This window comes from Marmota monax, unplaced genomic scaffold (assembly GCF_021218885.2).
Source record: "Marmota monax isolate L192 unplaced genomic scaffold, Marmota_monax_Labrador192_F-V1.1 WCK01_AAM20220418_F8-fsc00015, whole genome shotgun sequence".
Classification (NCBI taxonomy): domain Eukaryota; kingdom Metazoa; phylum Chordata; class Mammalia; order Rodentia; family Sciuridae; genus Marmota; species Marmota monax.
The window spans coordinates 7,073,425-7,097,894 of NW_026692194.1; the positions used below are offsets into that span (position 1 = coordinate 7,073,425).

The 24,470-nt window shown below is 33.5% G+C and overlaps 1 protein-coding gene across 5 annotated transcripts in view; it reads left to right on the forward strand.

Moving 5' to 3' along the window:
* The window catches only part of Usp34 (ubiquitin specific peptidase 34), a 219,644-nt gene that overhangs the window by 164,063 nt on the left and 31,111 nt on the right, over positions 1 to 24,470 (forward strand). For all 5 annotated transcript variants that reach the window (XM_046423315.2, XM_046423320.2, XM_058572885.1 and 2 more), the window contains 17 exons: positions 1,879 to 2,032; positions 3,891 to 3,969; positions 5,898 to 5,951; positions 6,073 to 6,168; positions 10,880 to 10,944; positions 11,037 to 11,112; positions 11,202 to 11,249; positions 11,388 to 11,453; positions 15,103 to 15,183; positions 16,885 to 16,970; positions 17,360 to 17,528; positions 17,623 to 17,697; positions 18,952 to 19,103; positions 22,235 to 22,283; positions 22,367 to 22,471; positions 22,549 to 22,593; positions 23,460 to 23,564. In XM_046423315.2, the coding sequence (XP_046279271.1) occupies positions 1,879 to 2,032; positions 3,891 to 3,969; positions 5,898 to 5,951; positions 6,073 to 6,168; positions 10,880 to 10,944; positions 11,037 to 11,112; positions 11,202 to 11,249; positions 11,388 to 11,453; positions 15,103 to 15,183; positions 16,885 to 16,970; positions 17,360 to 17,528; positions 17,623 to 17,697; positions 18,952 to 19,103; positions 22,235 to 22,283; positions 22,367 to 22,471; positions 22,549 to 22,593; positions 23,460 to 23,564 (1,505 nt within the window). The remainder of the gene's footprint in view (positions 1 to 1,878; positions 2,033 to 3,890; positions 3,970 to 5,897; positions 5,952 to 6,072; positions 6,169 to 10,879; positions 10,945 to 11,036; positions 11,113 to 11,201; positions 11,250 to 11,387; positions 11,454 to 15,102; positions 15,184 to 16,884; positions 16,971 to 17,359; positions 17,529 to 17,622; positions 17,698 to 18,951; positions 19,104 to 22,234; positions 22,284 to 22,366; positions 22,472 to 22,548; positions 22,594 to 23,459; positions 23,565 to 24,470) is intronic.

Below are 24,470 nucleotides of genomic sequence, written 5' to 3' on the forward strand. Positions count from 1 at the left end.
AGATGACACTTGGTAGCTGGGTATTGTGGTGCACACCTGTAATACCAGTTACTCCTGAAGCTAAGACAGGAGGACCACAAGTTCAAGGCCAGCCTCAGCAACTTAGTGAGACAAACACACACTAATAAAAAAAGGACTGGGAATATAGCTGTGTGATAAAGCATCTCTGTTTTCAGTTCCCCTATACCATAAAGGGGGAAAAAACACAAGAAATTGGCACTTAGTTCATAACTAGATAAGCACCAAATTATTTCTTCATGAGACCAATACTTTTTTAAACTAGTAGATGTGTGCCTCAAGGACTATAGGATTTAGGAAAGGAGATCAGTAAGAGAAGAAAATTGAAAGCTTCTGGGTCTTACCTTTTCTATTTTTCTTTCTACTAGAGATTGAAGCCAAGGGTGCTTAACTACTGAGTCACATCTGCAGCCCTTTTTATTTTATTTTGAGACAGGGCCTTGTTTAGTTGCTGATGCAGGCCTTGAACTTGGAATCCTCCTGCCTCAGTCTCCCAAGGCACTGGGATTACAGACATGTGCAACAATGTTTGCCTTGCATTTTCCGCTTTTTCCTTAGCAAAAAGTTGCCTTTTACATAATGAGGATCTTGCCAGCATCTTATTTACATTTTAAAGATATGAGGAAGCCACCTTACAATGCAGCTTTAGGAAAGAGAACTAAGTTTTAATCTATAGCTTCAGCTTAGCACTTCATGAGTGTTCAGTAAATTTTTTACCCTCACTAAATGGGAAATAAGAGATGTAAACAATGAATATAGGTTGTTGTATCAAAAGAAGAACATACTGTTTGTTTGAAGATGGCAAGTAAAATGTGAAGGAATATGGGATTAGGGAATTCCCTTAGGATATGTGTATATTAAGTTTCAGGAAATGATTCAATAGGGATATATTTGAAAACAAAAGTAAAGTTAAAAAGCCGACTTGTTTATATACGTCTTACTTTTTACACCTCTTATCAAACCATTTGGAAAACTATAGTAGGACTTTGTAATATCTGTGCTTTGTTGTATTGTTCAATGATGACTCCATGCTTATGGGGAGCAGAAATTTGTGCCAAGGTAAAGGATTTTGCTAGGCTACTAGTGACTGACATTCAGATTCTGCACACCTAAATGAGCCCATCCATGCTTCTCAGCCAATGTTTTGACACTTCTTTTTACCTAATTGTAAATTCACTATCTAGTGTAGACTATGTGTTCAAGTTAACCAAATCTGCTCTTTTTTCTTACTCTTAATTCTACTTTTTTCTTGTGTGGTGGTGGGATATATATATAGATCATAAGTCAAAAATCTTCTTCAAACTTTTTAAACAATTCTGTGATTTTTTTTTTTTCCTTAGTGCCTTTTGAGAACTAGATTTTATATGTTTGGTGATGGAAAGTGTATCTTGTGTTTTGTTTCTAACTACACAGACCTTCTAATACATTGTGCTTTCTATTACCTGATGGACATTTGGAACCATGATACCAGTACAGTGCTCTATTTTCCTTGAGACTGAAAGGCAAAAATATGCTAATGCTTTTTTAGGTCTGTGTTTGCCAATTCCTAATACAGATAAAATTGAATGAAACATATATTATGTATTTCAAAATCCTGTCAGATTAAATGAACATTTTTATATTTACTATATTGTGGTTTCCTATAATTACGTGCTAATATCTGGTTGTTTCCCAGTTATTTGTATAATATGTTTCTTAGTTGGCTATGAATCCTGAATTACTAGCAAATAGTTGTTTTTATACCTACTTAATATATACAGTAGTTGTGCCTATTTTATATACAGAGTATAAAAAGTGATCCTAATATGTCACTGTTAGGCAGTTATCAAAATTATTGCCATTTTATGTACATTATTTCAGGTTTTAAGGAAGTCAGTGATCATTCAAAAGACACAGAGAGCTATGAGTATGACTTGATAGGAGTGACTGTTCACACAGGAACTGCAGATGGTGGGCACTATTATAGCTTCATCAGAGATATAGTCAATCCACATGCTTATAAAAATAATAAATGGTGAGTTTTTAAAATGTTTTTTGCTTTGAATTTTTAACTTTCTTCCCCTCTTTTCCCCGTTTTTAAAGTATGAGTTTAAAGTAGTTTTCAGGTGTATTCAGTTTTTAACTTTCTGAAATGAATAAGGAAAAGAGAATTTTTAAATGAGAATGACTTTCAAAAAACTATGAATCAGTTCTTAAACTCATGAGTCTCTGAATTCTCGAGCATTTGATGAATGCTTTCCTCAGAAGAATAGGCACAGATTTTTACACACAGTCTTAGGAAATTCACAGTCAAAATTGCTCATTCCACATCTTACCTTCTCCGTATTCATTCACTTTGCTGAATGCCTTCTATAGGGTGCCATAAAGTCCTCATGTATGCCAATTGCAAGTTATTTCCATGTTCTACTCTAGAAAACCTTGCCTTTTCCTACCCACACATTTTATTTTCTTTTATGAAGTTAACAGTGGGAAATTATTAAGTGAGTACCAAATAACTGTTTTGTGGTCTTTGGATACCTCTGTAGATAGTATATGTATGCCTAGGCATTGTGCTCAGTTTCAGGGATATTGCTTTGAACAAATTAGACAACTGTTAATTGATCTGTAGTTAGCAAAATAGTTTCATTCAGCTAGTACTTCTCACCCATTCAGTCATTGTGTCCATGGTGTCTTTTACTTTTCTTACCAATTTCCATAAATATATTTTGAATCTTTTTGGTAGTTGTTATTTTTTTTCCCCTTTCTTTCTTTACTTTTTTGGTACCAGGGATTGAACCCAGGGCTATGTAGCCACTGAACCACATCCCCAGCCCTTTTTATTTTTCTTTTAAGACAGGGTCTCACTAAGTAGCTGAGACTGGTTTTGAACTCATAATCCTCTTGCCTCAGCCTCCAACACTGGGATTACAGTTGCATGCCACCATGCCTGGCTTCCCAGCCCTTTCTTTAAATATTTTTAGATAGAGCTTCGATAAGTTGCTAAGGCTGGCTTTGAACTCACGATCCTCCTGCCTCAGCTGCCTGAGCTACTGGGATTCCAGGTCTGTGACACCACACCCTGCTTGATCATAAATTTTGAAATGGTTATCTTTGAAAGTTCCCACATTTCTCTCTTTTTTTTTTAAGAGAGAGAAGAGAGTTTTTTAAAAATATTTCTTTATTTTTTTGTTTTGTTTTCGGCGGTCGCAGCATCTTTGTTTGTATGTGGTGCTGGGGATCTAACCCAGGCCACACGCATGCCAGGCGAGCGTGCTACCGCTTGAGCCACATCCCCAGCCCTCTTTTTTTTTTTTTTTTTTTTTTTAATAATATCTATGTTTTAGGTTTGCTTTTTTTTAAGGTGAACACAATATCTTTATTTTATTTGTATGTGGTGCTCAGGATTGAACCCAGTGCTAGGCGAGCACTTTACCACTTGAGCCACAACCCTAGCCCAGAAAGTTTCAAAGACTTAAGTTCTCTTTCCCATATAATAGCTTTACGTGTTATATTTAAGTAAAGTTTCTATTCCTTGTTTTTGTTAATATTAAGTTGTAATGGATTTATCAGTATTTTTTTTTTCTTTTGTGGTGCTAGGGATTGAACCCAGAGATTTGCACAGGGTAGGCAAACACTGTACCACTAAGCTACATCCCCAGACTGATCTGTCAGATTTTAAGGTGGTCATGACTGTTAGGAAATTCCATTCCCAACTTCTAGTAGTGTCCAGGAGTTGTAAAATCAAGAACTTGTTAGAATTTAACACATGAAATAATAATTTGATCAGTATTTGCCACATATTAGCATATAATCTCAATATTGTGAAAATAGTGGCAAGTATAGAGATTTATTATATACATGCATATTGATTCATACTATGTGTTTTGTTTTAGGTACCTTTTTAATGATGCTGAGGTAAAACCTTTTGATTCTGCTCAACTTGCCTCTGAGTGTTTTGGTGGAGAGATGACGGTAAGTTTCATTTAGGAATTATAAATGGTTTGTGACTTTTCAGGTATCATAAAATCCAATAATGAGGTTTCATAACTTTTTTATAATTGCTATTTTTAAATCCAAAGTTTATTGATATGTATTGGAAGTTTAGAATATTCATAGCATACACAAGACACAGGAAATATTTAAAAATTACTGTTTTTGCCCTCAAGCAGTCTGATCAAAAAGTTAAGTCTTAAAAATAGAGCTAAATAATAGTACAGAAATTAAGTTATATTTCCAAGAGCATTATGATGGAACATATTGTTTACTCAATGAATTCTATGGAATTAGAGCAAAAAGAAATTATCATTTATTGATGTAATCTCAAAAATCTTGCCCAAGGAAATCTTTTTATTATTTTAATGCTTTTTGAAGGTACCAGCAATCTTACTAACACTTGTTATAGGTTAGAAAAGGAACTCCTTTGTTAAATAATTTATAGTAGAACATTAAAAAGACATTTTACTATTTCATCTGCTATTTATCCTGGCATAGTACCAGTTTCCTGAAAGCTGTTTTAATAGGAACATTATTGGGCTAAGGATGTGGCTCATTAATACAGTGCTTGCCTAGCATATGTGAGACCCCGGGTTTGTCCCCAACACCAGGGGGAAAAATTAAACACAGAAATAAATCTGTTGATTCTCACAGGTCAGAAATTGAAATAACTTCTGGTTGTGACCATTCTAGGTTTTAATGAAAGACTTCTCATTGCTTCTTGGTCCTCCTGTCTACTGTTCTGAATAGAAAGAATAGTCCAGTTGCTAACATTTGGAAATGTGTAGGAAAGGAAAGTTATTATTTACTTAGCATTCGACCTATCACTAAATCAAACATCTCTAGATGTTATTTCTAGGACATTTTTTTTTTTTAATGGAGTTTTTCCTGAAAAGAAAGGGATAAGTTAGTTGCAGGGTTCTCTTAAAAGGTAGTTTACCAAATCACAGGTCCATTTTATTTTAATGTTCTGTTACATATTTTTGATAAAGTACTTTGAAAAAAAAGTTTTGAGTCTGTGTTTTCAGAAACAGATTTCTCTCTTACCATTGTCATGCCCATAATCCTCCTTGTCAGTTGCTCCCTGCCCCCTTTTGGCCTTTTAAAAAATATTTTCTGTCACAACCTAGAATTCTGCAGAATTTCCAGTAGAACTTTAATATCTAATGATTTAGTAGCCCCACCACTGAACTTTATATTCCACATGTGCAGTTTTCTCTATAAATTCATCCTCCTATATTTCGTGGTCTATCTTCTCTTACTTAGATCTCATCTCTCATACCTTCACTCTTCTCTTTCCTTCTGTTTTATTTTCTTTTCCATGGTTTCTTTTGTGATATCTTTGGTTGACTGATGCCTTTTTCTGATACTTAGTTCTCTGTCACCTGTCAGTTACATTCCTTATGTAAATACTAACAAATCCATTTTATCTGCAAAAAGTCATAACTCTAAGGCTCAAACTTTTTGTTTTTTAAGAATTGGTTGAGTACATATGGATAATATTTTGAAATCTCAAAATATATGACAACATTTTGCCTATAAAGAAATATCAATATCAATATCAAGAAAAATACTATGGAAATAGTATTTTTCTTATTTACAGGGTTACTGAGAATATTGATATTGATATTTCTACTTACTTATCACATTTACAAAAATTAGATCCAGACCAACTGTTTCCTTGCCACACCTTCTTTTGTTTTCCTTTTTTACACGGAAATTTTCTATCTCAGTTTTATAGCACTCTCTATCTGAAAACCATATACATGTGTTTTTTATGAATGCAATATAATTTGAAAACTATTTTCAACTTACTTTGAAGTATTAAATAGCTGTTTATGAAATAATTTTTACATAAGTATAGCTGAATAAATTCATTTTGTAAAGCAAAATTTTTTTTTAAACAGACGAAGACCTATGATTCTGTTACAGATAAATTTATGGATTTCTCCTTTGAAAAGGTAATCATTTATTTCATGTATCATAATTTTATATTGTTTTCTTCTACAATGTCTAATTTTAGAGTTATACCTTGTCACAATGAAACTATACTTTTTTTTTTTTTTTTTTTGCCTCTGAAAGACACACAGTGCATATATGCTGTTTTACAAGCGTATGGAACCAGAAGAAGAAAATGGCAGAGAATACAAATTTGATGTTTCATCAGAGTTATTGGAGGTAAATGTTCATTTGACTTTGGTAGTAGTTTGAAATATTTAACTGTTTATGCAAGGAATTCTACAGGCTATGCAACATTGATACCTATAGTTCCCAAGTAGATTTTTTTTCTTCTTTTTTGCAGATTGAACCCAGGGGTGCTCTAACCCTGGGCTACATCCCCATCCCTTTTTATTTTTTATTTTTGAGACAGTGTCTTGCCAAGTTGCTGAGGCTGGCCTCAAAATTGTGATCCTCCTGCCCTTGCCTACACTAGCTGGGATTGTAAGCATGTACCACCATGCCTGGCTCCATGTAGATTTCAAGAATATTTTAATTAGTAGTCTTGATAATACTGACATAAGACAGGAGAATGAAAAATATGTGAAATTAAAGGAAGTCAAAAATAATTATCGGAGAAAGTGAAGAAAAATTAGAAAGCTGAAAGGATTAATGGAATGAGGATATGCTCACAAATGATTCATGAGGTTGATAATTTTCTGTCTCTTGTATTGGGTGGTTTGTTCCTTCTTCATGAATCAGATAAACATTTAAGTATGCATTTAAGATTTGGGGGGTTTGTTTTGGTTGGGTTTGGGTTGTGCTTGGTATCAAATGCAGTGCTTCATGAATACCAGGCAAGCACTCTACCACCAAGTTGTATACTGATCCTACAGTGCATTTGAAATAAATTTAAAATTAATTTGTATGTTAAAAAATGTCTCATTTGCAATAATGAGGCTTTTTCTTTGGTGGTGGTGGTAGTATTAGTACATTATTGGTTACATAATGAAATGTGTATCATGTCCATGAAACACAGGAAGCCATAAATATAGAAAGTAGAACTTCTCCAGAAAGGAATACCTGATAAATATTTTTCCATCTAGACTTTCACTATAAGGAATAAAATAATTACTTTTTCACTGTTGGAATCAAGTCTTAAAACTGAGTGGACCTGGATATAACTTAGTAGAGTTCTTGCCTTGCCGTGCCCAAAGCCCTAGGTTCAGTCCCCAGCACACACACACTCCCCCCCCCACACACACACCAAAAAACAAACAAACAAACAACAACAACAAAAAAACAGTGGACTTGGTTGGAACATAGCACATAGCTCTATGGTAGAATGCTCTATATAAGGATTCAAAATATTTAATGGCTATTAACCTACATGTGAAATAAAATGAAACTTTAAGGAAAACCTTGATGTATATTGTTTATTACATCAGTGGTTCCCAAACTTACTGGTCTCAGGATTTTTTAATATTTTTTTTTTTTTTAAGTTGTAAATGGACAAAATAACTATTTCATTTCATTTACTCTTATGTGCTGCTAGGATGGAACCCAGTGCCTCGTGCTAGGCCAATGCTCTATCCCTGAGCTACAAGCCCACCCTCCTTTGTATTTTTAAAAGTTATTGTTGACCTTGCCATGCATGCTGGTGTAATCCCAGCAACTCTGGAGGCTGAATCAGGAGGATTGCAAGTTCCACGTCAGCCTCAACAATTTAGTTAGACTGGAGGTGGAGCTAGGGATATGGCTGAGTGGTAATCTGGAAAGCATGAGGCCCCGAGTTTGATTTCCAGCACCATCAAAAAAATAAAAATAAAAAGGACTATTGGATGTATAGTAGTTTACAGGTAAAGCACTCCTGTGTTTAATCCTTAGTTACCTCTACACTGCATTAGAGAACTTTAAAAATACGATTTTTTAAAAAATATGCCTTCCAATATTTACCACATTAGAACTTAAAATTTTAGAACAATTTAAAAAACAACAAAAATGAACTAAGTACATGCTTACATAAATAACATTTTGTAAGTAATATCTATTTTTTTCCTGAACAAAACAACTCAGAAAGGTGGCCCTGTTTTAAGTTTTTGCAGATCTCTTTAATGTCCAATTTGAGACAAAACAACTGGATTCTCATAACAGCTTCTGCATTCTATCTTGTGATCTCACTCATCTGGGAAATCTCATTGTATATCAGGAGAAAATGAGAGTTAACAGTTTTAATGAGAAAATTGTTTTGAACTCACAGACCTTCTGTAATGGTCCCAGGAACCCCCAGAGCTTTCCAGATCATTCTGGGGGAAAAAAAAAATTGTGACAAAAGGAAATCTCAGACCTTTACTATAAGAAGAAAAGCAGGCTCTACTAAGTACATTAGAGTATTCCTGATTACAGACCTAAAACTGTAATCAATCCTATGATTGTTTTTTAAAATAAATTTTTAATAATATTTTATTAAAAATTAAGTTAAAATGTTTAAAATATGTATAAACTTAACATTGATATAGGTATTAACCGGAATCTGGTCTGATAGGTTTATTTAAGTATAACTATTTAGTACACTTTTCCAAAAGTTGACATATGAAATTTTAGAACCAGACAAGAGATTAAATTAAATAAACTTATTAAAAATTGTAATGACTTAACACAAAATACAAATGAAATTCTCAGAAAGGGTAGTTAATAGGGATTCCTGGTTAAGTGTCAGTTCTAGGAGGTTAACTATAAATTGAGACTTGAAAATTTAAGAGGAGGTAATTTTGTGAAGAATCCTTAGGCAAAGAGAATATCATATAAGAGCTGGCTTATGCCTTAATCCCAGCACTTGGAAGGCTCAGATGAGGATTGCTTAAGCCCAAGAATTCAAGGCCACCTGGTGCAATATCATAAGATTCCAATTCATTTCTTTCTTTTCTAAATTTGGTGGCGCTGGGGATCAAACCCAGAACCTCCTGGTTGTGAGGCAAAGTGTTATATCCCAGAGCCACATCCCCAGCCCCATGAGATTCCATTAAAAAAAGGGCTGTAATCCCAGCAGCTCAGGAGTCTGAGGCAGAAAGATAGTAAGTTCAAAGCCAGCCTCAGCAAAAGAGATGTGCTAAACAACTCAGTAAGATCTGTCTCTAAATAAAATACAAAATGGGACTGGGGATGTGGCTCAGTGGTTGAATGCCCCCGAGTTCAATCGCTGGTACACCCCCATCTCCCCCGCAACGAAGGACAAAATTTGCTCTAGGAATTGAAAGGTGAACTATTGGGCTGTGATATTTAGTTAATTGAAGGATGAATGACCAAGATGAAATTGGGTCATAATATAGAAAATAGCTAGGGAAATTCTAATAATGCAGTGCAGTGGTTTCACACTTAACTTTCCCAGTTGTTCCTAAACACATTATTGATAAAGTATAAAAAGTAGTATTTAAAAAAAAAAAAAAACATGAATGTTTCTGTAGAACAAAAATGGAGCACAACTAAAAGCACCGAGTATGGTGGAAACCCAGAGACTACATAGGTGTTAGGTCCAGAAGCAGATGGTGGTGACCAAAAATGAGGTTCACATGGGTTAAAGGGGACCTGGATATAATATTGACCTCATGGCTAGAAGGATCAAGTTTGGAATGGAGCTCCCTTGCTCTGAAGAAGTATATAATGAGATAGACGGAATGTGGTAAGACTGCCCTCCAGACTGCAGCTCTGTAGAGAGCTGAAGCCTGTAAATGCTCAAGGACTCTAAAGTAGACTGTTGAATGACTGTGTCTACAATTTCTCAAATATCATTGTGGATCAGGAGCCCTAATAGATGATTATAAGAGCTGCTTCTAGGCCAGGGTAGTAGGCTGGGGAGGCAAGTAGAAGTAATTAAAAATTTTTAGAGGGAGAATTAAAGATAGGGTTGGAACTCTCAATGAAAGATGAACCTGCCACCTCAAATGCCAAAATACAGAAATGCAGTGCTAAGAAATACAGCCAGTAAGTCAGGAGTGGTGGCACACACCTGTAGTCACAGTGACTCAGGAGGCAGGAAGATAACAATCAAGGCCAGCCTCAGCAACTTAGTACCTAAGTGACATATTGAGACTCCATCTCATAATAAGAAAATGGGATGGGGATATAGCACAGTGATAAAGCCCCCCTGCATTTAATCTCCAGTACCAAAAACAGAAAATAAAGAAATACAGCCAGTAATATCAGTAATCAGAACATAAATTTGTTCTAGATAAAAATATTTTTATTGGGTTGGTTGTGTAGCTCAGGGGTAGAACACATACTTTTAGCCTGCATAGGAAATTACGTTCAATCCCCTATACCAGAGTTTTTGTTTGTTTGTTTGTTTGTTTTTTAATAGAACTGTCTACAAAAGCTTAAAGCATGTTTAGGCGTTTTGAGAGATAAATGAACACAAACATAGAGTGATCCTGTTGGTTTATAGTATACAAAGAAATCACTTTTCATTTAGGCTGACCAAACTTAATTTTTTTTTTTTTTTTTGGCCAACATTTAAATATAAGCCTTCTCTTATAACCTATTCTTACCAAAATGGAACACAACTTAGGTATTCTTAATTTATATATTTGATTTTCAAGATGGACAGAATTTCAGAATTCTTACTTTCAAAACATTTATAAAGTATGTTAAAGGCCCACAATTGCTTGAGGTAGCTAGATGAAGGACAGAGTAGGTTTAGTAACTAATTTTCTGGGTTTTTTTGTTTGTTTTTTGTTTTTAACCAGGAAAAACATGAATTTTAAGTGCACATACTTTTTTCTTTTATAGTTTTTCAGTTTTTGTTGTTTTAGATTTGGTCTTAGAAAAGTATTGGTAAACTATAATGATATATATAATATAATATATAATAATATAATATATATAATATATATAATATATAATATAATATAATCTACCTTCCGGTACCTGATATTAACATTTTTTTCCCCCTCAGTGGATTTGGCATGACAACATGCAGTTTCTTCAAGATAAAAACATTTTTGAACACACATATTTTGGGTAAGTTAGGTAAATTTGGTGCAATGTTTTTTAAATTTAATTTTTAAAATGTTCTTCTGTAAGAATTTTAAGTTTTTCTTTTTAAATTCTAGGTTTATGTGGCAGTTGTGTAGTTGTATTCCAAGTACATTACCAGACCCTAAAGCTGTATCTCTAATGACAGCAAAGGTAATATATAAACTTCAGATAAGTTCATCAAATTTGTCAATTTAAAATGATTAAAACCTTTTTTTTCTTATTTTTATCTTTTCTTACAGTTAAGCACGTCTTTTGTCCTAGAGACATTTATTCATTCAAAAGAAAAGGTATGTGTTCTGTTTTGTAGATTTTTTTTTTTTTTTTTGGTCATTTGTGTTATCAGTTATCTTTCGGTTTTTGTCTCTTTGGCTCAGGAGTCCCTGTGCCTTGACTGACTGACTTCTTTTATTTATTTTCTTTTTTAGCCCACAATGCTTCAGTGGATTGAACTACTGACGAAACAATTTAATAATAGTCAAGCAGCTTGTGAGGTGAGGTGAATAATTCAAATAATACATAATTTATGATTTTCTTTTTTGTTTTTCTTTTGTTCTTAACTAAAATATTACAGCAAAATTATTTTATCTGTTATAAATCATAGGGAACCTAGTCTAATCAAGTTTTCCTATATTTTATAGCTAAAAAAGTTAGAATTTTTGTATCAAATTTATTACAGACTAAACAATCAGTTATTTTAAAATTCTTGAGGTTTTTTTTTTCCCCTTCTGTTACAGAAGGAAAAAATATAGAAGACTTAAAAGATGTTCTAGAATTTTTTTTAAAAAACTTGTTTTGATGGTGCTGGGGATTAAACCAGGGGCTTCACACATGATAAGAAGAACTCTACCATTGAGTTACACTCCCAGCCCCAGATATTTTTTGGTTGTATTTTTGTTTTTTCCTGGCATTATTAAGGTATAATTGACAAATAGAAATTGTATATATTCGGGGCTGGGGGGCTGGATTGTGGCTCAGCGGTAGAGCACTCGCCTGGTGCGTGCAAGGCCCTGGGTTCGATTCTCGGCACCACATAAATATAAATAAATAAAGGGCTGGGGATGTGGCTCAAGCAGTAACGCGCTCTCCTGGCATGCATGGGGAGCTGGGTTCGATCCTCAGCACCACATAAAATAAAGATGTTGTGTACACCGGAAACTGAAAAATAAATATTAAAAAATTCTCTATTCTTCTCTCTCTCTTAAAAATAAATAAATAGGCATTGTGTACAACTAAAAGAAATAAATATTTGTTAAAAATTGTATATATTCAAGATTTTCAATGTAATGTTTTAATATATGTATATGTCATGAAATATATACCACAGGTTAATTCATATATCCATTACCGTTAGGTACCATTTGTGTGTATGCATGAAGAAATTTAAGATCTACTCTTAGCAAAATTAAAAAAATAAAATACTCCCCCCCCCCAAAAATTTTTTTTTAATACTGAGGATTAAACCCATGGGTGCTTAACTACTAAGCCACATCCCCAACTCTTTTTGTATTTTATTAAAGACTGAATGGCTTAAGGCTTCACTTAATTACTGAGGCTGGTTTTGAACTTGCAGTCCTCCTGCCTCATCCTCCCCAGCTGCTAGGATACAGGTCTGCACCACCACACCCAGGTTATTCTTAGCAATTTATTTTTATTTTTTTGTTTTATTTTTTTAATTTGTAGATGGACATAATACCTTTATTTTATTTACTTATTTTTATGTGGTACTGAGGATCAGACCCAGTGCCTCACACATGCCAGGCAAGCACTCTATCACTGAGCCAAACTACTTTATAATGTTATTAGAAAATGCTTTAAAACACCTAATCCCCCCCACACCCATTCCTAGTATACATCTTATGTCTAATTTTAGTTTCCTCAGTTTTAAGAAAGATAACACTCCTCAAGGTAATCTACTCGGTTAATGACAGCCATATTACCATCTTAATATAATAACTTCTGATAAGCAACTAAAAAGAGTTGTAAACCTCTCTAGGAATTCAGATTTTAGGATTTTCTAGAGGTTGGAGATAGCAGCATAATGTGCAATTGATGAAATTGGTTTAAAACTTATGTAGACTAATTTTTAAAGTTCATTTTAAAAAGTCATTTAGTTTTACCTTATAGTAAGACAATAAGAGGATCTGATCATTAGAAATTTCAAACACAATGTATGACTGTTAAAAATTTTGTAGTTAAGCTAGGCTTAGTGGTGCATACCTGTAATCCCAGCAACTTGGGAGACTGAGGCAGGAGGATCACAAGAATGAAGCCAGCTTAGGCAGCTTAATGAAATTAAAATTAAAAAGGGCTTGGGACATATAGCTCAGGGGTTGAGCACTCCTGGGTTCCATTTCCAGTACCACAAAAACAAATAAGTAAACTTTATAGTGCAAATTTGGAAACATGCACAAAAATGGAAAGTCATAATGAACTTGCCTGTACCTATTACCTAATTTCAACAGATAATATTCTTTCATTCTGTTACATCTCTTTCTATGCCTCCATGCCTTTTTTAGGCAAAGTCTTTTCAAGCTAAACCAGATAACTATTTTCTGTCTATAAACACTTAGTATATATTTCTAATAGATGATAACCATCACTAGAATTCCATTTAATCCCAGGAAAATTATAAATGATTCCTTAATGTCTTTTTTTTTTTAAACTTTATTTACTTATTTTTTTATGTAGTACTGAGGATCGAACCCAGTACCTCACACATGCTAGGCAAGTACTCTACCACTGAGCCACAACCCTAGCCCAATGTCTTCTAATACCCACTTTGTATTCAGTTTTCTTTATCTAGAAATTTTTTTCCACTCAGTTTGAGTGAACTATTTAACAATGTGTATATTTTGCATTTGTCTCTTTAAAACCTCTTTCATCTGTAATAGTTAACATCTTTTTTTTTTTCTTTCCATGCCATTTTCTCTCCATGCCATCTTCTGCAGGATTTTCCACATGCTTATAGTCAAAAGACTATATTGTCTTCATATTATTCAGCCTTTACCTTTGTTCCCCTCCCTCCTCATGGCTATTTGATAGATCCAGAGACTCAAAATTAGTCATAATTTTTTTGTTTCATACTGAGATCCTATTATTAATAGAAACAAGAGATTGGACAATGTTACATTTATGAGATCTAAAAGGAAGTATTATGTTTTATGTTATACTACCTCAGGTTGCCATCATGCAGGTTATGTACTAAGATATAAATGGCATCCTTGGAGTTGTATAATGAAGTGAACCTTATTTTAGATGTAAGTCTTTCTAACAATTAGAGAAGTTGTTTCAGTAAGAAGTTAAAATGATCAGAACATAATTAGAAGTAAAATCTTCAGTGATTCCCCCCTCCCTTTTTTTTATCTAATTTAACAAGTATTGCTTGACTGTTGAAATGATGTTCTGTTTTTTTTTTTTTTTATTTATACATGACAGCAGAATGCATTACAATTCTTATTACATATATAGAGCACAATTTTTCATATCTCTGGTTATATACATAGTATATTCATACCAATTCATGTCTTCATACATGTACTTTGGATAGTAATGATCATCACATTTCACCATCATTAATTACCCCATGCCCCTCCCTTCCCCTCCAACTCCTCTTCCCTATCTAGAGTTTGTCTATTCCTCTCATGCTCTTGCTCCCTATCCCACTATGAATCAGCCTCCTTATATCGAAGAAAACATTCAGCATTTGTTTTGGAGGATTGGCTAACTTCACTTAGCATTATCTTCTAACTCCATCCATTTACCTGCAAATGCCATGATTTTGTTCTCTTTTATTGCTGAGTAATATTCCATTGTGTATATATGCCACTTTTTTTTTTTAAATCCATTCCATCTGTTGAAGGGCATCTGGGTTGGTTCCACAGTTTAGCTATTGTGAATTGTGCTGCTATAAACATTGACGTGGCTGTGTCCCTGTAGTATGCTGTTTTTAAGTCCTTTGGGTATAGACCCACGAGAGGGACAGCTGGGTCAAATGGTGATTCCATTCCGAGTTTTCCAAGAAATCTCCATACCGCTTTCCATATTGGCTGGACCAATTTGCAGTCCCACCAGCAGTGTATGAGTGTACTTTTTCCCCCACATCCTCGCCAACACTTATTGTATGTTCTGTTTTCTTAACAGTGGTTTCTAGACCGCATGGCTGATGATGACTGGTGGCCAATGCAGATACTGATAAAGTGCCCTAATCAAATAGTGAGACAGGTAAGAAAAAAATTTGAAAATGGAAAAGCTTTCAATTTAATTCTAAATTTGCATGTGAATATGTCTTCACCTAGGATAACAGTTTGAAAAGATCTGCCTTCTCCCATAAAAATAATTTTGCTTTTGTTTTCTCAGCATTTCTCAACATCAGCTATCACTAATTAAGAGATTAAAACCATAAATATTTCCTAGATACAGCAAGATACGCTCTAATTGCCTTTCTTTTTTTTTCAGATCATATCCTGGATTCTTTATGACCTATACTGATTCTTTTTCAGATCCTTAGATATTCTAACCATGATACAGTAATGTAATGAGAGTTGAATGAATGGAATGTTGTTTATTTCTGACAGAGTCTGAATTATCAAATGAATCCATTTGTGTCCCCTAAATTTTAAGGGAAAACTGTGTAATGAAATTTTAAATATAACTTTGTAGTTACTTGTGACACAAAACCAAAAACTTAATCTATATTTTATGCCCCTTTCCAATTGTAATTGAAATAGGGTAAAATTTAGTGGGCTGGGTTTTTTTTTTTTTGTGTGGGGGGGGTTTGTTTGTTTGTTTTGTTTTTAATATTTACAGAGTTGTGGAACCGTAACTATTGACCCCCCCTCCAAGACATCCCATATTTCATTATCAGTCAGTTCCTTTTTTATTAACCCTATTCTTCTCCTCTCCTGACAGTTACTAAGCTTCTTTCTATATCTGTGGATTTGCCTTTGTGATCATTTCATATAAATGAAATCATACAGTATGTATTCAGTTGTGACTTGCTACTTTTATTTAGCAATCTTTTTAGGATTTATTCATGTTATAACATGCATCCATTCTTCATCTCTCTCTCTCTCATTTTTATTTTATTTTTTTTACCAAGTAATATTCCATTGAATGGATAATACCACATTTTATTTATCCATTCAGCAGTTTAGAAACATTTAGAGAATACGCATCCACTTAATATAAGTATCCCTTGGAAGAACTTAAATCATATTTCCTTCTCCAAGCCATTGACCCTCTCTCTGATAAGCAACTGTTCTGCCTTGCTCCACTATTCTGACAAAGATAGAGGCTAAATTTGATTTTTACTTATCTTTACCAACTAAGAATATTTAGTGAAATTTTTCTTTTGATTATCTTTTCTCCTTGTCATGAAACTCTTTTTTGATTTTGGGTTTTTTGTTTGTTGCTGTCTTGGGTATTAAACCCAGAGCATGCTAGGTACACTTACAGATTCTACCACTGAGATACGCCCCGCTATGCCCCTCCCTCTAGCCCCCCCCCCCCCCCCCCCCCGCAACCTTTGAATTTTGTGGGGGGTTTTTTGTTGTATTTTTTTTCTGGTACTGGGGATTGAACTCAGGAGCGCTTAACCACTGAGACACTTCTCCAGTCCTTTTTTGAGACTTGGGCCTTGCTAATTTGCTAAGGCTGGCTTTGAACCTTTGATCCTCCTGCCCCAGCATCACAGGTTATTGCAATTACAGGTGTGTGGCAGTGACCTTGGCTTAAATGTTGTTTTTAATACTATCTTTGCCTCATATCTTTAGTCTTTAATTGAGATTCCAAGGAAGCCTTAGAAGATCAAAAACTCATCTGCAGGCAAACTACAGTTGGGCAGTAGAGAATATTCATTATGTTAAATTTTTAGAATACATGATATGAATTGACTCTTAAGTTCTCACATTTTTTCCTTTATAGATGTTCCAGCGTTTGTGTATCCATGTGATTCAGAGACTGAGACCTGTGCATGCTCATCTCTATCTACAGCCAGGAATGGAAGATGGGTAAGAAGTATTTTTTTAACATTTAATTTTTAAGCTTTTTTGATCATCTGCCTGTGAAATATTTTGAAATATCCACAGGGAGATATTTAGATGGTTTTGTTTAAACATAATCTATAATAATACAAATCAAGAAAAGAAGACGATTTTTTTTAAAATAAAGTGTATTTGCAAAATCTCTACAAATAACTTTATGACTTAGTCTTTTTATTTAGATTCATTTAGTCACAGTAATTGGAGTATAACTACTTACATTATTATAGTTAATATCCAGTATCACAAAAATATGTGAGATAAATTTAAGTTTTTAAAAACATTTTTTTTTTCCTCCCAGACAGTATCTGTCCTCAAACTTAATATATTCTCTAAGATATATCTAATTGGCATTTCAGGTCAGATGATATGGATGCCTCAGTAGAAGATATTGGCGGTCGTTCATGTGTTACTCGATTTGTGAGAACTCTGTTATTAATTATGGAACATGGTGTAAAACCTCATAGTAAACACCTTACAGAGTATTTTGCCTTCCTTTATGAGTTTGCCAAAATGGGTGAAGAAGAGGTGAGACTTAATCTTGTTTATTTTTTGGATTATGGACTTATTTTCCGTATTTAGAATTTGATTTTAATTTAAATTTTTGAATCAATTCTTTTAGAGCCAGTTTTTGCTTTCATTGCAAGCCATATCTACAATGGTACATTTTTACATGGGAACCAAAGGACCTGAAAATGTGAGTAAAGTTCTGTCTTATATTAGGGACTTGGAGGCCATATTTCCAGTAGTTTGCATCAGATAGTCAGTCATGAGATGTTAGAATCTTTTAAAAATCCCTTCTATTAGGTAATGTTAGAGGTCTAAGTTTGGTTGATATTAATATAATCATAATAGATACAGCAAGCGAAGAAATAATTAAAGTAAGTTTCACTGGTAAGGTCCTGGAACAAAGTAAATAAATGTAGTCAAGTAGCCACCACCTACTTTGAAGTCTTATAAACAGTGTTTTGTTTTGGTGCACATTTTTTATTATCAAAAATTTTAATGCTGTATGTATGTATGTATGTATGTATTGGTGGTGATGGTGCTGGGGATTGAACCTAGGGCCTTGTGCATGCTAGGCAAGCACTCTACCAACTAAGCTCAAAAATTTTAATGCTTGCTTCGTTCATTCATTCATTCATTCATTCATTCATTGGTGGTGGTGGTGGTGCTGCTGCTGCTTCTGCTGGGGATTGAACCCAGGGCCTTGTGCATGCTAGGCAATCACTCTACCAACTGAGCTATATCCCCAGCCCCAATTTTTAATTCTTTGCTGTTAAAGTTTTAGAAGACTTTGACAAACTTAAGTAGATGGTCCATTGATAGTATTAAAGTATTATATGAATTTTATATGTCTGTGAGAACTACATTGAATTGCCATCATCTGTTTTCACTATCTTAATCTTTTTCTGGGTCCAAAGTGATATATACTGTTTTTATCTCTTTAACTACTTTTCTCTTGCTTTTTTAGATCATAATATCATTTTATTCTCTTGTATTTCAGAGCTCTAGTGAATATCCCTTTGAAATACGTACTATTTAGATTATCTGGAAACTTTCTAAATGAGGATTTCTTCTTTTGTGTGACTGGCATTTTTATTAAATAAAACATATGGTTTTATCATACTCATAATTTTTTTATCTTGACTTAGCTTCCAGGGGGCTTGCTTATAAGTAAAAAAAAAAAAAAAAAAGTTATTAAAGGATTTATCCCTTTAGTTAAGTCAGTGTTAAGAACCATATTCATTACAGGTCTACAAAGCTCACTCTAAATGTCCTGAATATGGTTTAGACTGTTTCAGTTAGGATTAAGCCTTTGAGTGGTGGTTTTTCACGATACATGTTCCTGACACTGTCTGCCTTGAATGGTTATATAAAATAAGTCAGTGGTTGTCAAGATGATGTTAAAATCTAACATCATACTAAAATGTTATTTTGTTCTCCTTAGCCTCAAGTTGAAGTGTTATCAGAGGAAGAAGGAGAAGAGGAAGAAGAAGAAGAAGATATCCTTTCCCTGGCAGAAGAAAAATACAGGCCAGCTGCCCTTGAAAAGATGATAGCTTTAGTTGCTCTTTTGGTTGAACAGTCTCGCTCAGAAAGGTGAAATGTTTCAACATTCAAAATGCTTAATGTATATTTGGTTTTAATCTTCTCATGTAATTGTTTTATCACTATTAATTTGTTTTTTATTACATAATTCCTTTTAAATAACACCGCTATTCATCAATTCTTGTGGCTTAAGAATTTCAGTCCTTTCTACCAAACTTTTACTTTGTCTGAGTCATGTTAGAAATAACAGTAAATGTTTAGCAAAATTATATATGCATTCATCTTTAACCTAGCATCTAGATATGTATCCCAAAATACAGAAAGATACACACAAACACACACAAACATACACACAAAGTTATTTATTGAAACAGTACTTCTTATAGCAAGAGACTGAAAATAGGAAAATGTCCATCAAAGGGGGACTAGCAGTTGAACAATCAAAGTATACATTCAGTAGTGTCCCTTATGGTTAAAAATATATGGAATTTCTCATGGATAAAGTTTGATACAAATCCCCTTACTCCCCTCTATCAACCTCTCCTTTCTTAAAAACAAAACAAAAATAGCATATTTTATACCCCTGAACAAATAAGGTGGAAAAAAGTATATGGCATCTTCTTAAGAAAAGGGAGACTAAGAGAGAATGTGTGTATATAATGGTATTTATGTATTTCGTATTTGCAAATTCACCTGCTTGCTATATTGTAATGCCCAAATCAGCATTTGAGAAACTTTCACAGTCGTTTGCAGATGTACATATGCAGAGCAATGAAAAATTTGAGTTGCTTGACCACATACTTTCCCAGTTGAAGTCAAACAAGGCAAAGCTCTGCCGTCTTGTTTCAGTTTTAATGTTGTAAACAATGTACTTTTCATGATGTATGCCACGTTTTTCAGATGTTTATGCTTTCCATTGGTGATTTCACTGTTTTTAAATGATTCCCAAGTGTAGTGCTGAAGTGTGCTGTCTATGTTCCTAAGCTCAAGGAAGGTTGCAATGTGCCTTAGGGTGAAAATACATGTGTCAGATAAGTTTCATTCAGATATGAGTCATAATGCTGTTGGCTGTAAGCTCAATGTTAGTGAATCAACAGTATATATTAAAGAACCTGTGTTTAAACAAATACTCATAAACAAAGTAATATATTGATTAATTGATCAAACTGTTGTGACCCAAGTCTCATAGGAACCTAATTCTGTATTTTCCTTAAAAACAATGATTTGGTTTTTGTTAATTCAGTGTTTGTAGCAGTTCATAGACATAACTACCACAAATATCAAGAACTAACTATAAAAATCAGAAACAGTTTTTAGAAAACTGAGTAACAATGGAAGTGGGAGGGGAACAATGTGGTGGGCACAGAAATGGGAGATTGACGTAACAAAATTGTTTTGTAGATTTAACTTTGGAATTATGTAAATGTTTTGTATAATTATAAATAAATAAATAAATAAATAAGAAGCAATCCCTAAAAATCAAGAGTATAATGAAATAAGTGATCCTTACTATATATTAAGGAGGTGGTATAGTCACTGGAGAGGAATTAGCGTACTTTTAGAACACATTAACTGTAAATTTCTAGTGGGATATATCATGAAAGACAAAAGGAATTGCAAAATTGTCCTAAACTTTTAGAAATTATATTGTTATCCAGTTGGAATTATTATTCTGCAACTATTTGCCTTGGTGTTGGGCAAGACATGAATGAGAATCTTGGAGTTTTTATATTTTTTTTTGATTCTGGAAAGCCTGGAGGTTATCATGTTAAAAGGATTCAACAGCTGGCTTAGGTTTCTGCTGGTCATAGACTGTACAACTTGAGCATCAAAAATAAGAAAAATTAGTGTGGACTGTGAAACACATCAGACATGTTTAAATCTGTAAGTTCAAAATGATAACTAGAAAATTTGAAAGAATTGTTGGTGACCTTTGGAGTTTACTAGGAAATCAAATCATTATTTTGAAAACTGATAAAGGAAATGGTATCAAAGATATTTTTTTAATCATGCCTGCAAGAAGTAAAACTCTTGGCGGATAAGGGAAAGTTCATCATCATAGAGATATTCAAGCTAACAAATGAGCAAAGACTATTGGAACTAAAGTATCACTTTTTTGTAACTCAGAATGAAATAATGGATATAGACAATGATCTTCATTGTTGGAAAATGTTACAAAAAAGAGTAACCCTTCATTGTGTGCCTCCTGATGAAAATCCACACTACCACATACAAAATATCCTTGATTAAAATGGCCAGTTTGCAGGAAATTTGGGGACAGAGGACCATGTTAAAACACCACCAACAGAATGTAATTAATAAAATATAAATGTGGGAAACTCAACGAAACAACCTGTTTTCTTCAACAGATAAATTACAAGAAAAAAACAAGATGGAGGGGAAAACAGTAGATTAAAAATTGAAGAGACATTTCAGCCAGTTGCAACAAAGGACTTTACTCAGATCTTAATTGAAACAAATTAACTATAAAATTATTTTTTAGAAACCTAATGAAATTGTACACTGGATATCATAAGATAGTAAGGAATTATTGACTTCTTTTAGTCCTGATTAATGGTACTGTAGTTATGGTTTTCAAATTTATCTATTAGGGATATGTACTGAGATTTATAGGTTAAATGATAAAATACCTGGAGTTTGCCTCAGAATAATGCATATTGAATGACTGATGGCCAAAATGAAACAAGACTGGCTAGATTTTGGTAAATTTGAAAGTGAATGGTGAGATACTTGTGCATTATTCTATTTTTTATGTCTGAATTTTTTCTGTAATAGGTTTAAAAAGAAATATGCAGTAATTTTAAACTGGAAGGTAAAACTCTAATATGTAGTCTATTTGTTTTTAAAAGGTCTGATGTCAAAAAAACAACCCTCTAGGTAATATCAGACCCATTCTAGCATTTTAATTCACATTTTAAAATATTGAGTTAATTAAATGGAAATAAAGTAGATTGGGGCTTTCATATACCAATCCTGGAGTCTTGGAAAATTCCTCAAGAGATGCTTAGCAAGCCAGTCTAACGATCAGAAAATCCAAAAATCATTTTATGATGGTGGGTTAGTACAGTTATAGAATCACCAATTTTGATGCATGTCATTTATAAATACCTCTAAAGTAATACACAGGGAAAAAATTTATTTCCACTAATATTTTCTTTTAGGCATTTGACCTTATCACAGACTGACATGGCAGCATTAACAGGAGGAAAGGTAATGCCTTCTCTAATATTAGACAGTTTGATCATCACAAAAATTGCAACAGTTCTTAAATGGGCAACTTTTGCTTTTAACAGGGATTTCCCTTCTTGTTTCAACATATTCGTGATGGCATCAATATAAGACAAACTTGTAATCTGATTTTCAGCCTGTGTCGGTATAATAATCGACTTGCAGAACATGTAAGTGAGAAAAAGAAGTCTTTCATTTGTTGTAATCTAAAAAAGAATATTCTGAAATTCTCTTTTTTCTATTATAGATTGTGTCTATGCTTTTCACATCAATAGCAAAGTTGACTCCTGAGGTATGTAAATATTTGTTACTGCTTTCAGATGAACTTTTCACATTGTTCAGGTTTCTCCCTTAACATGATAACCTATTTTTTAAGTATATAATTTGAACAAACCAAATTGCCTCTTTGTTTTATTATCTCAAACATAAGTTTCCCAACTAACTATAAATGTATAAGTAGATTTGATGGATCATGGAATTCAACCTAGATGCTAAGCTTTGAAGTTGTTTGGTTTGAAAGCATAGTTGTGTCCAAAGAAAAAGAAGACTGGCCAGAGTTCCATTTATAGAGACAAATATGTGGGAAATAGAATAAAGTATCATATGAAAGTGTTTTTATAAATTGGAAGCATAAGTACTTTAAAAATGCATGTCAAATAGAATATATAAATTATTCCTTAGAGATCATAGATTGCTATAAGAAAACTTTTAATCTAAAAATTTCAATAGGATATATTTATTTCACTAACAGAACCTAATTTGGAAGTTGGGGATATGGTAATTGAAGGATTAAGAAATGACAGTTAAATGAGATCTATTGTAGGATGTAGGGACTACAGTTAATAATAACACACCATATACTTGAAAATTGCTTAGAGTTTGTGTCCCTACCCCTCCCCCCAAAAAAGAGAGAATTAATGTATACGTTAATTAGCTGGATTTAGCCATTCCACAGTGTATGCATATTTTAGAACATCATGATGTACACTGTAAATATGGACAATGTTTTTCAATTTAAAAAATAAATTTTTAAAATTATATTTTTCCAAAACTCATTTGACATTCATGAGCTCTGTTGATCTAACAGCAGATTTAAATGTTAGAAGAGTATAGAAGAGTGTTAAGTGATCTAAATATGAATGTTTGTGGATCTTATAGGCAGCAAATCCTTTCTTTAAATTGTTGACTATGCTAATGGAGTTTGCTGGTGGACCTCCAGGAATGCCTCCCTTTGCATCTTACATTCTGCAGAGGATATGGGAGGTAAGTCTTGCAGCAGGTGTTTTCAGTATTTATTTGTCTGAGGATTTTACTTTTATGATACAGTCTCTACCATCTTAAGTACCAGTTCCTTCTTATTTGAGTGCCCCAAAATAGTTGCTGTAAGTTACATATTCACAAAAGAAAAGGAGTTTTGGTCAGAAGGCTTGGGGAGAACTGAGTTCTTAGCTAGACTCCCAGATGTTTTAAAAATTTCTTGTATAGTCAAAAAGCTTCAGGCAATGTAAAGATGTCATTTTTATACTCTCAAAGATTCCATAAAGGAACTAGATACCCCAGAAATTGAAACCAAGTGTTTTCAGCAGTTGACAGAAATGGTAGAGGAAATCCAACCACTTCTTTTTTTCCAAAGATAGAGCTGTGGTCACAGATTTTCTCCTTAGTGACTATTGGGAAAGCTGTAGTCCAGGAGTCAGGAAGCCTTTTCTCTATAGGGCCAGGTAGCAACTATTTTAGTGTTTGTGGGCCATACAGTCCCTGTTGGAATGTCTTAGCTTTGCTGTTTTAGCTGAAAATTAGCCATAGACAATAAGTAAATGAATGGGCAAAGCTATATTCCAATGAAATGACATTATATGCAGCCACACAATTTGTCAGATTTCTAAGATTCTTTTCTCCCATTTGGGGGTGGGGGGAGGGGGAATTGCCACAGCAATGTGATTTACTTAACATTTCTCACACAATAGTAATAATAGGTTCCATGGAATAAGGAAAGTAAAGATAAGCTTTATAGAAGTAAAAGTACTTTTAAATAAATTTATAAAAGTAAAGAGCTTTAAAAACATTGGTGAAACTTTCTTTAGGCTCTAGTTTACCAAAAGCTACTTTAGCTCTAAGTGTCTAATGGCATGTATCAAAAGTAAGTAAAAAAGTAACTGTACATTCAAT